The sequence below is a fragment of the Heteronotia binoei genome, chromosome 4, assembly GCF_032191835.1.
Source record: "Heteronotia binoei isolate CCM8104 ecotype False Entrance Well chromosome 4, APGP_CSIRO_Hbin_v1, whole genome shotgun sequence".
Lineage (NCBI taxonomy): Eukaryota > Metazoa > Chordata > Lepidosauria > Squamata > Gekkonidae > Heteronotia > Heteronotia binoei.
Window position 1 is genome coordinate 41,104,291 of NC_083226.1, and position 12,385 is coordinate 41,116,675.

Here is a 12,385-nt window from a genome sequence, read left to right on the forward strand (position 1 = left end):
CTGTGGAGAAGCCGCTGATAGCAAACCATCTCTGCCTCTTGCCTTGAAAACCTTATGGGAGTAACCATAAGTTGGCTGCAAGTTGACACTTCCAATACCACAAAATGCTATATGAGCATAATTTCCAATTAACCTTCTATAAAATGCATTGCTTTGATATTTAAAACTTATTGATCCTGCTTTTCAGAAAAACACTCAAGGCAGTTTAGAAATAATTATTTTTATAATAAAATGTCATTTTTAACCATGAAATGAGTGGGTGACCCGCTCAAGCCAAGTCAGTTTTGCCACTTAAACCAAACAAAACAGATGCACAAAATTAGTGGGGATTGTTCATAGTGATTCTTTCAGGATGCATTGTGTCTGATCCTTCTGAACTGTACCAGCATAACCCTCAGTGAAACATATGGGACTGGAGATCTTTATATACATAGCCCTTTGCTGGTGTAAAATTTGAAGTATTTGTTGACCAGAGTGAGAAAATCACATCTCTGTACAAGGTCCCGCTATTCTACTTCTGAAGTCTCGGCATGTTTTCTTAAATCTTTGGACTCTGGTTCTGTTTCACTGCGTTAGTATCCATGAAGGTAGGAGTACTTTTAGAGTGCCTGAACTTCCACATAGCTTTCAGAAGTCTCTCTGTTTTAGTGTCTCTCAAAAATTGTAGGGTTGTGTAGGGTAGTTGTCTTTCAGCTGCCACTGGGCTGCCAAACGTGTTGCATAAATGACAAATCCCCACGAGAGCAGTACAGTCGTGAGAAGAATCTGTTACAAGAAAACAGTATTAACAGTCAGTGTACATTCACTTAATGTACAATATAAAGTGTGATTTCAAGCATGAAGATATGGCTTCTCAGCAATCACAGAAACGTGGTTTTACACAGATATTGAAAACTGGCACATTACCCAAGATTCACCACAGAACAACCCTGAAATTTAATAGCCATGCATAAAGACAAGCAGTCCAGTCCTATGTTTACTGGTAAGTAAGTTTCTTTGATATTCAATGCACCACAAAGGTTTGAAATTGCTTCTGTACAGAGTTTAGTGGCAGGAACTGTCATACACTTAATAAGCCGCTTTCCCACCTTTTCATTCTGATCAAGTTAAGATAAGCCTTAGAACACATGAAGTGACAGTACACTATAGTGAATCATACCATGGATCTATCAAGGTCAGCACTGTCTACTCTGGCAGGAGTTCTCTCCAGGATCTTAGGTGGAGGTTTTTCCTATCACCTACTACCTGACCCTTTGATCAAGAGATGTCAGAGGTGGGACCTAGGCTCTTCTGTGTGCCAGGCAGATGCTCTACCACTGAGCCCCATCCTATTAATAAAAGCCATTGCTGTTTGCACTGTTTACAGCAGGAACAATATAAGAGCCCATCTAGTTCAGCATCTTACAGTGGCCATCTAAATCTTTCTGGGATGCAGACTCAAATAGGATTGCCACGTCCCTTTTGGCCACCAGTAGAAGATGGAGATATGGGGTTGTCATATGGGAAGATATGGTTGGGATACTCCTGGAGATTTGGGGGTGGAGCCTAGGGAGGACAGGGACTTCAGTAGGGTAAAATGCCAGAGTCAGCCCTCCAAAACATCAGTTTTCTCCAAAGGAACTGATCTTTGTAGTTTGGAGATGAATTGTAATTCCGGGGGATCCCCAGAACCCACATGGAGGCTGGCATCCCTAGACTTAGAGTATGAAGCCAATAGCTGCTGGATGACAATACTAGCTTAAAGCCAGTGTACATAGTCTACTAAACTGATCATAAACTGGAAAAGGTAAGATTAATGAGCTTGGAATAGTGATAAAAATGGGTGTTGAATGCAAAAATTTATGGGGAGGAATTATGGCTTAGATGAATATAAAAGAAGTTGGACAAATTATGGAGAACGGGTCTTTTGTTGGCTCTTGGACATGAAAACTAAATAGGTCAGATGCAGAATTGCAAGATGTCAATCAACATTCAGCAGGTAAGGGCCATCATCTGTGGCTCTGCTTTAGCAATCGCTTCGTTGCTAGTGCAATACAGATACACTGGACTAGAGGGGCCATCGTCTGATCCAGGTGTACGATTACATTAACAGCAGATTCACATAAGTTTCACTGGCTCTTATGACAGGTAAAAATGAGACCTTTCTCTTCAGAGGCAATATATCTCTTAGATATCGTTTGTTTATTAGTTCCATTAGTTAGATGTAATACTATCACCTTTCTAAGCACCTTTAAAGTAAATTGTTACTGACCACTATAGGGGGATCATGCTGAGCCAGCAAGCCGACGTTTAAAATTTTGGCGCACTTCAACGCTCTCTGTCTCCACTGCAAGGGGAAAGAGTAAGAAAACACGGAAGCACCAGACACCCTACCAGAAAGTATATCCATTCAAGTATCCGTCTATTCGCTAGCGCCATTCCGCCCTCAACGACAGTAGCAACAAACTCGCCTCACCCGCGAATTTCGGGAAGTGGCGTCATCCGCTACTCCGGATAGAGAAGGATAAGGGTATGTAGAATAAGCAGCCATTTTTCTTATGGGAAGGAAACAAACTCCAAACCGACGATCTGCTCCCACTAGATTTGTGGTGATGTTTCTTGTTTGAAACAATCTGAGCTTATATATATTTGCTCAGAAGTAGGTTCCACCGTAGCCCTTGAAAGTGACTTCCAGTAAACGCTGAGGTCGCAGGAAGCAGTTGGTCTAAAGCAATATCCAAGCAACGTGTGTGTGTTACTTTGGTTGGTCTTAATTTTAAAAAACTGTACCCTATCGCAGAAATCTGAAGAGAGTCAAGCACAGCGAATATCCATTGCGACCTTCTTTCTAGCAAACATCCATCAGACTAGGTTGCGGGGCTAACCTAGGCCTTTGCTAAGTACGATGAGTACCGATCCTTATCTCCCTAAGCAATGCCGCAGAGGGCTAAGGCTTTCTGTGTGCGTGTGTAAAATGCCGTTATGTCACAGCCTAAGTGGAGGCAAGTACATCTTTCTTGGAGCCCTTTACCTTTTGGGTACGGGGAAAACAGACAGACTGTAACTTAAAATGGGCCGTGATTTTATTCTGATAGGAAAAAATAAACGAGAGTCATGAGATAATTTGAAAAGATTTTGTTTCAGTGTAAACTTTCATGGTCTAAAACCTACAATGCAGGCGTAGGGGCAGGCAGCTCTCAAAGGGAGAAAAAAAACATACAGAGACAGCGAATATAATTTTGCGTATATAATTCATAACATAGTAAGAAAAGAAAGCGGTATTCTTGATAAAAAGCCCTTCTGGTCCTCTTTAAAAGGATCACTAAACTCCTGGGTTTTTTTGGGGTGGGGGTATTTATATGCGGCTTTATATCTGTGGTTAAACGTGCGACTGCGTAGCGAACACACCCAAGTGGGTTGTAGTCCAGGAAAGCTAATTCTGTTCATCTTTAACTACACAACTAAACTCACTGCCGTTACCTTTTGTAGGAGACGGGAAAGAGGGTGGCTTATTTTGATGACGTTTACGGAGGCGAGGGAAACCAACGTCACTGACAGGGGTTGGCTTTTGCAGGAAATGTGCCAATAGTAACAAGTGTGGGTTTTTGTTTTTTTAAGCCTGCTAACCCGGAAGGCCATTCTTCGCGATGGGTTCTGCATCCGGCTCGCCCGGGGTCGGACAGCAGGGGCAGCTGCCGTCGTTATTGTTCGGTTGGTTGCGGTACGTCAATGTGTGAACCGAGGGAGCTGCGCACCCGAGCCGTCGGCTCCAACGGCCGCCGGCGCCAACGATCTAAACCGGTGAGCGGCTTACGCTTGTTTGAGAGGGAGAGCGATCGTTAGAACTTTGGGTCATCCGGGCTCTTTTCCGCGGTGTCGACGGCTCTTATCTTCCGATTTGACGCTCCTCGAGTCTTAGCTTCTCTTCGGGGGAAGGCCGGCGCGAGCTCGGCTCTCCGTGTGCGCATGTCTGGGATGGATTGGTCCATCTTGCCGCGCCTCTCGAAGCCTGGATCTGACCCCCCACCCTTTCTCCCTTTGCCTCCCTCTCCCTGTTGGAATTTGGTAGGTTGTAGCTCGCCGGCCGTTCTGCGCTAGCGCCAGAGGGAGAGGCACCCCGGGGTTAAAGAATCTTCTAGTAAGCTGGCTGGCAGTGCTTCCACGGATTCTTCAGGACTCTGCTCTTTTTGAAAAGCCGCTTTCAGTAGCCAGCATGAAAGGGCGAGCTGGGGTGACTTCCTCTTTGTGGGGAGGGAGACAGAATGGCACTCTGCACGTGCTCAGAGGCAGGATTGCTGGAGGATGACGGGGGGGGGGGCGGTTTGTCGCTTGTCTGACACAGAGCAATGGGTCGGCGGCTCCAGAAACTGCTGTCAGAGCCCTGCTTAGTTTTATGGTTAACCTTGGGTTCCTGAAGTACTTTCTGCTGAACTGACTTCCCCGTTTTGTTGTGAAGATACATCTGTGTTGACTCATGCTTCTTGGAAGGAAGGTGGGATAAATATTCCTTTTCTTATAGGAGACTTTTCAGACAGTCCTTCCCCCTCAGGTATTGTCATGAGGCTCTGTTTCTAAATTTTTGCTCTATAGGAAAGCATTGCGTACATAGAGCCCTATTTGGAGGATTTTGTGTGTGTGTGTGTGTGTGTGCGCCTTAAGTAATAACTTGCTGTATACTTGAGAAGTTTTCTGGAAAATGCAGAAATTCCTTGAATTGCCCCTTTGCAGTGCATGCTAGTGAGCATGGGACCATGAAGTTTGCTGCTAGAGGGAATGGTTACTCCTTAGTGTTTTATCTAGTGCTTTAGGCATTCACATAACTTATGTTATTCTGTAACAACAGTCCTGTCAGGTACTAAGTCAGTAGCGCAGGTGGAGGCTTGAGGGTGAGATAGTGTAGCTTATCTATTTCAGGATCTTCTGAGATGAGTTAATTCAAAATGCTTCCCCCACTCCTCCCCTCCCCTCCCAGTCACATATTTTCTTTCTGGGTTTCCCTAAGGTTCAGGTCCAGCACTTGCTCTAAATGCTTGGTTCTGAAATGTTTGCGATAACAGCAGTGTATTTAATGGTGTGTAGATTGAACATTACAGAGTCCCGTGGCACTGAATATTGCTTTTTTACTGCTGAAGTGAAATATGCTATTGGGATTTGGTTGGAAGGGCTTCTGGAGCATTTTGTGATTTTTCTGACTGGCATTAATGTACAGTTCTTCTTGCTTTAGAAATAAATGACTGATCATCTCACTGTACTGCAAAGGAGATTACAGACAAATGCTCATCCAGTGATACATTAAAAGTTTGGAAATGAATATAGACTTGCATCTGACTTAAACATTAAATACACTCCTTTCCTGTAAAGTTGAACTACATGCAAAAGATCTAAAGCAGGGGTGGCCAAACTTGCTTGACAACAGATGTTTGAGAGCCACAAGACATGAACATCAAATGTTTGAGAACTGGAAGGAAGGAGAGCAAATAGATGGGAGGAAGAAGAGGTGGAAAGAAAGCAACTTTAACTTTAAATTCATTCTCCAAGCTGCCAGCTGGTTTGGCTTGGAGAAGTGGTTTAAAGAGATAAATACCTTTTCCAAGTCAGCTGACAGGGTGGTGGGGGCTTTGAGACCCAGATAGTATGTGTGAAAAAGCCCACGTGTGGCTCCTGAGCCACAGTTTGGCTACCTCTAATCTAAAGTCTTGCTTATGCATAAGATATCAAGGAGTTCATGAGTCCCAGCAAGAAAGGATCTGGATTTCATGGGAGCACATGTCCAATAAATGAAAAGTTCACCTTATGGTACAGGCATCAGTGTGGAGATGACACAAATCTCTTGTTCGTGTTGTTTAAAGTGCTTCCAGTAACTGTCCATGCCACTTGTATGACCATGCTCCCTGAACATTCGGTCATGACACTGCTAGATTATTTTGATTTCCCAGAATTAATGGGATTTTTTTATTCTTGCAGTAGAAGTTGTGCTTGAGAGGGAAAGACATAGGGCACCATTTAGACAAAAGAATAATTCCTGAACATTTGTAGTACAGACTTAAGTATGTCTGAAAATCCCCTAGCTTTTAATACATATTCACTGGACAGCCAAAGCATACTTCTAGACTGCTGCTAAAATTCAAAGAAATGTTTGCAGCACTACTCCTGGTTGATCAGAAGTATTCCACTTAGTTTAAGAGGTTTACTTCTAAACAGGTGTGCATAGGATAGATCACTTCCCTCTCAGTCCAAAGCAGGTTTGGTCAAAATTTTTGTTGATATCATTGTAGCTTACTGACCAAATAAGTATGCTAAGAATGGCACCCTTAACCAATCAGATATGCATATTTTCCTGAATGGTGGGAGGGGGAGACTACAGAGTGGAACTTGTGACTTAAGTTGGCTGCCACATGTGTAATTTTTCTAGCTCTAGGGAAAAGGTAAAGTATCATTGGTTTTGATTAGTGACAGTTCAAGTCAAGTATACATTGACGATCACTTATTTTTCATTTGCAGAATATGGCACCAGCAACAGATGACTTTGGATCAGATGGCTTTTCACCAAGATCTGGTACAGATAAGCTGCATCAGGCAATGGCAACAGATTCATCTCCAGACTCTAAATGTCCAATATGTTTGGACAGATTTGAAAACGTGGCCTATTTGAATCGTTGTTACCACAGATTTTGTTTCCGATGTGTGCTGGAGTGGTCCAAAAACAAAGCTGAATGTCCACTCTGCAAGCAGCCTTTTCGTTCTATCATCCACAGTATGCGGTCTGATGATGACTTTAAGGAGTATATTGTACGACCTTCAGAGAATGGATCTTTTGCTAGCCCAAATGGGAGACGATTCCGTTATCGGACTACATTAACAAGGGAACGGCGTACATCAGGTTTCCCCCGAAGAAATTCTTCATCACGAAGGACAGCATCTCCTCCAGACAATGGAATATTGTTTGAAAGCTTGTCGAGTCAACCACCAAGGCGCAGAGATGCGGAAATGCGCCAGATGATTAGACGCCTTTCATCGCTGCGACAGGCTAGCCTGGAGGGTAGATCTACACGACAGATTCAAGAGCAGGAGATTATTAACTTTCGAAGGGCTCTGTATCGCTCTGGTATACGTGTTAGAAGCATTGAAGATGGAGGTCGTTACAGAGATGTATCTGCTGAATTTTTTCGCAGGAATACTGCCTGCCTTCACAGGCTGGTTCCATGGTTAAAGCGTGAATTGACAGTCCTATTTGGTGCTCATGGTTCCTTAGTCAATATTGTACAGCATATTATTATGAGCAACGTGACTAGGTATGATATGGAGAGCCAGGCATTTGCTGATGATTTAAAACCTTTCCTACTGCATCGCTCAGAACACTTTTTACATGAGTTCATTAGCTTTGCAAGATGTCCTTTTAATATAGATGCCTATGACCAGCATGCAAACTATGATTGTCCCGCTCCATCATATGAAGAAGGAAGCCGCTCTGATTCTTCCATCATTACAATCTCTCCAGATGAAGCAGATTCCCAAGACCCAGAACGTAATGCCTTCTCAACTGGAGTCAGCCAAGCCCCCTGGGATGATGAAACACCAGGGCCCTCATACTCCAGTGCAGCAGAGCAAGTTAGTGCTGCTGTATCAGCCACCTTGGACACGTCAGACAGCTCTGATGAAGAGCCCCTGGCCAATGCATCTGAGTCACAAATGCAGTTACCTGCTAGTATGGAGACAAATGGCGACAGTGATGGCTCCTCTGATAACTGTGTTATTGTTGGCTATGTGAAGCCGCTAGCAGAGAGAACACCTGAACTTGTTGAGCTGTCTTCAGACTCTGAGGGGTCAGTTGATGATGGTAAAGCTGAAGATGTGAGCAAACCACAGCCTATCCAGTATCACAGTTTCAGTGATACTGATGCCAGTGGGTATGCATCACCCTACTCTCTTGGGTCCAAGGATGGCAGATCCAGTTTTAAGGGCAATATGTCCCTCTCAAATCAGATCAAATCCAAAAGGTGTGAAAAAGAGAAAGCTAAAATAAAGGAATCTGCTCCCCGGAATTGGTTACAGAGCTCTGCTGCAAAAAGAGGTGGAGGTGGTGATGATGACTACAGATCATCCAAAAGAAAGAAGTCTGAATCCTATTCACGACATTCTCACAGCAGAGAACGTCATAGCATGAGAAGTAAGAGAAAACATCGCAGTGTGGAAAAACGGAAAAGGAGACGGGATTACAGCAGGCATAAGCACAGGCGAGATAAGAAGTCGCGAGGCGAGAGCCCATCTCGAAACAGCCAAGCTCTATCTCTAAGTAGCGACAGCAGCGTATCCCGATATCTAAGCCGATCCAGATCCCAAAGCAATGAATATAGGAGAAGACGATCAAAAAGCAAAGACAGTGACTATTACCTAAGAGACAGTTACCAAAGCAGGTACAAATGGAAATATACCTTTTATAGAACAAATCAAGGCCAGGGTGGTTATGACAGGAGGCAGACTGAGGGCAGAACTCACTATTCAAGGCAGTCTTCTAGCCCAGACTGCAGACTATACAGTCTTTCTCTGAACATACAGATAGTTGAAATCCTAGAGGCTATAGTGAAAACAAGGTGGTCAGCCTAATGTTTGTCCCTAATGTTTGTAAATTCGTAGAAACGAATCAAATATAGAATTGTTAGGTACATAGAAGGGGGAAAGCCTGCTGAGGGATAATCACCATGGCTTCTGCAAAGGTGGCTTCTACCTCACAAACCTTTTGGAGTTTTTTGAGAAAATGAACAGGCATGTAGACAACAGTGACCCCATTGACATTATATACTTGGACCTTCAAAAGGCTTTTGACAAAGTACCTGACCAAAGACTCCTAACAGTTATGGGATAGGAGGATAAGGTTCTCTTATGGATTAAAAACCGGTTAAATGACAGAACGCAAAGAATAGGTATATGTGGACAGTTCTGACAATGGAGGGAAGTAAGTAGTGGGGTCTCACAAGGTTCAGTATTGGGGCCAGTGCTATTTAATTGATTCATAAATTTGGAGGGAGGGGTGAGTAGCGTAGGGGCCAAGTTTGCAGATGGCTCAAAATTATTCAGGATGGTGAAAACCAAGACTGTCTATGAAGAGCTACTGGGTGACAATGTGGCAAATGAAGTTCAATGCTGGTAAATGTAAGGTGATGCACATTGGGATAAAAATCCCAAGTTCAAGTATAGGCTAATATGGTCTGAACTTGCCAAGACTGAAAAGGAAAAAGATCTTGTGGCCGTGGTGGGTAGCTCAATGAAAGTGTTAATCCAATGTGCTGCTGCTTTGAAAAAGGTAAACTCTGTGTTAGGAATTATTAAGAAAGGGATTGAAAATAAAACAGCCAGTAATTTAATGCCCCATATAGATCTGTGATGTAGTCTCATTTAGAATATTGTGTTCTGTTCTTGTCACCGTACCTCAAAAAGGACAATGCAGAGATGGAAAAAGTACAGAAGACGGCAGCCAAGATGATCAGGGGGTTGGAGCACTTTCCCTGTAAGGAAAGGCTATAGAGTCTGGGATCTTCCAGTTCAGAAGAGAGATGACTTAAGGGGGCCATGATAGAGGTTTACATAAACATGCATGGGGTGGAGAGAGTAGACCAAGGTAAATTTTTCTTCCTCTCCCAAAATACTAGAACTTGAAGATATCCAATGAAGCTGATGGGCAGTAGATTCAGGATGGACAAAAATACTTATTTACAGGGAGAGAGTGATTAAAATGTGGAATTTGCTGCCAATGGATATAGTGATGGCCACAGGAATAAACAGCTTTAAAAGAGGATTAGATAGATCAATGGAGGAAAAGTCTATAATTGGTGCTAACCATGGTGACTGGGGGGGACCTCCACTTTTGGAGGTATTAAACCTCTAAACCCCAGAGCCAGGAGGCCGTATTAGGGGAAGGTTTCAGCCTCTATGCCCTGTTGTTGGCTCTCCAGAGGAACTGGTTGGCTGCTCTGTGAGACAGGATGCTAAACTAGATTGACCATTGATCAGATACAACAGGGCTCTTATGTTCTTACGTTCTTATTTTCAGATATTACTACTATGAAAGGCGCAGATCAAGAAGTCGATCCAGCAGCAGATCAAGGACTCCTATGGGTTCAGAGAGAACGCGATCCGAAAAACCCAGTGGCAAAAGGAAATATAAGACTCGCCACTTAGAGAGTGCCCACAGAGGCAGCGAAGAAACTTCTTCTACAAAAGAGCAAAATGCCCTTCAGAAACCTTTGCTGAAATACAAGAATGGTTACAAAAGAAAAGATAGCTTTTTGGATGTTCCGCTGGAACCAGAGAACCACCCCCAAAAGAGGAGGAAAACGTCAAGAAGTCCAAGTGTGGAAATCATTTATGAAGGGAAAGCCACTGATGCTAGACATCATAAGAAGAAAAGGAAAAGGGGGAAGAGATCGCACAAAAGCCACATAGGCTGCTCTACATTTTCTTCACCTGTTGTAATTACAATTGACAGTGACAGTAATAAAGAATCTGAAAACCATGGGAATACTGAGTATGATAGCAGCTTTTCCTGGAGCCCCATAGTGCCACAGAATGAGAAGGATACAGAGTCTCTTTGTTCCCTCTTAGAGAACCGAGATTGTAGGTTTGATGGAACTGATGAAACAGAAAGTATAGACAAGGACAGTAATGCTCCTGCCCCTGCAGGAGATGCACAAGGTGAGATTGCAGATGGAGTTTTACAGCTACAGGATATACCCAATGGACATGCATCTGATGTGTCAGATGATCGGTCATTTGACACAGGAAGTCAACCTAACAATGTAGAAGCTGAGTTATCAAGCCAGTTGCAAGCTGTCAGAACATCTTTGTTATTAAAACTGTCAAAGAAACTGATTGAAAATTCACATGCTCGGGACTCAACAGACCAGAAAGTGTAACTTTTTACATAATTGGTTTAAACAAAACAGCAGTGGAGAATCTTTCAGTTGGACTTTTCCTAAAAGCAAAAAACAAAAACAAAGAACACCCTCTTGTGGTTTGTTTGCTGAAGTTTATGAAATTACTTCTGTGCGAAGTATCACTCATCCTTGAATTTTGCACTTAAAACCAGTGAATGTTGCTAGTATCTGCCATTTTCTTCATTTTCAAACTACATGGTAAACATTTCCTATGTCACAAAACAGTACCATATTCTTCCTCTGTAATATAGATCCTTGCTATGTCACTGTTTATAAAATTGTAAAGTTAGAACATAATTTTGATGGTTGCATTTTTTATTCATGTAAAGGAAAAAAATCAGGTTTCATTTTGCCATAACTTTGATTTATATAGGTTACTTTGCTCTAGGCGAGTAAGGATCCATGACTGCTGTAAATATATTGGTTCAGACTGCCAGTTTAAATACAGATTTCATAAGAGCATCAATAAAGATTTTCCTGAAATGTGCTTTAGATCAGAGTAATATCTATGTTTCCTGTACAGCACTTGCTTTTTTTAGTTTTTGAAACATTGTACAGAATGCTATTGCAAAAGAAATCCTGCTCATTAATTTAAGAACAAAAACCAGCACTGAATTATAGGGTAGTTCTAATAATGAAGAAGACTGCAGATTTATACCCTGCCCTGCTCTCTGAATCACAGTCTCAGAGCGGCTTACAATCTCCTTTATCTTCTTCCCCCACAACAGACACCTTGTGAGGTGGGTGGGACTGAGAGAGCTCTCATAGTAGTTGTGGGTGTGTACTTGCAGCAGCCTGTCAATCAAACTGCATTACAGTGAGGCATTAACTCTTTAGCTCTGAGCTGCACTAGGGAATCTGTTTTATGTGCAGTGTATTACAGATGCCTTTGAGACTTATGTTTGAGCTGATGGTTAGGGCACGGCTCAGTCAGTCATTGCACTAAACTGTTTTAACTTTTGGTTAATATGACTGCCTGAATATTTATTATTTTAAATTTCTATCCCGCCCTCTCCGCAAGCGGAATATAGGCCTGTCCACTAACTATGCTTGGTTAGGGTCATCAAGCCAGGATCTCACCTTGGTTGATAAACAGCAGTCTTGGCTGTGGTTTTTATGCAGTGTATGAAAACAGGTATCTTGCCCTCATTTAATTGCAGTGTTACTTGGGGGTCCTGTCCAGTGCTACAGAGAAAAGATAATGAAGCCAGCATTGGAAGGCAAACAATGTTTTGAGTGATCTGACTTCTGTCCCAAACTAACCATGGGTTAAAATTAATTTATTCAGTTGGATATTTGAACTGAACTGTAGTATAAGTATTGTATTCACATAATCCCAGTTTACTTGCTTTGGTTTGCATTGCTTAAGACTTCAGTTCTCCATGATTAGCAGACTTTGTTTGCTACTGTACTCTAGCCTTTATGCATGTGAATGTATATGGCTCCCACTTGTTGATTTGCTTCATGCAGCACAC

General features: G+C 42.7%; 1 protein-coding gene and 1 long non-coding RNA gene across 2 annotated transcripts; one reads left to right on the forward strand and one right to left on the reverse strand.

The window, feature by feature from the left end:
• Nucleotides 1–204: 204 nt before the first annotated feature.
• Nucleotides 205–3,578, reverse strand: LOC132570511 (uncharacterized). The gene is made up of 3 exons (XR_009555324.1): nucleotides 3,460–3,578; nucleotides 2,374–2,704; nucleotides 205–765 (listed from the first exon to the last, which is right to left on the reverse strand). It is a non-coding gene; the product is annotated as an uncharacterized LOC132570511 (long non-coding RNA).
• Nucleotides 3,579–3,618: 40 nt separating this feature from the next.
• On the forward strand, nucleotides 3,619–11,407 carry TOPORS (TOP1 binding arginine/serine rich protein, E3 ubiquitin ligase). Its single transcript, XM_060237174.1, has 3 exons — nucleotides 3,619–3,780; nucleotides 6,481–8,393; nucleotides 10,028–11,407. Exons 1-3 carry the CDS (start codon nucleotides 3,709–3,711, stop codon nucleotides 10,887–10,889), a joined length of 2,847 nt encoding a protein of 948 aa, XP_060093157.1. The 5' UTR covers nucleotides 3,619–3,708; the 3' UTR covers nucleotides 10,890–11,407.
• Nucleotides 11,408–12,385: the final 978 nt, after the last annotated feature.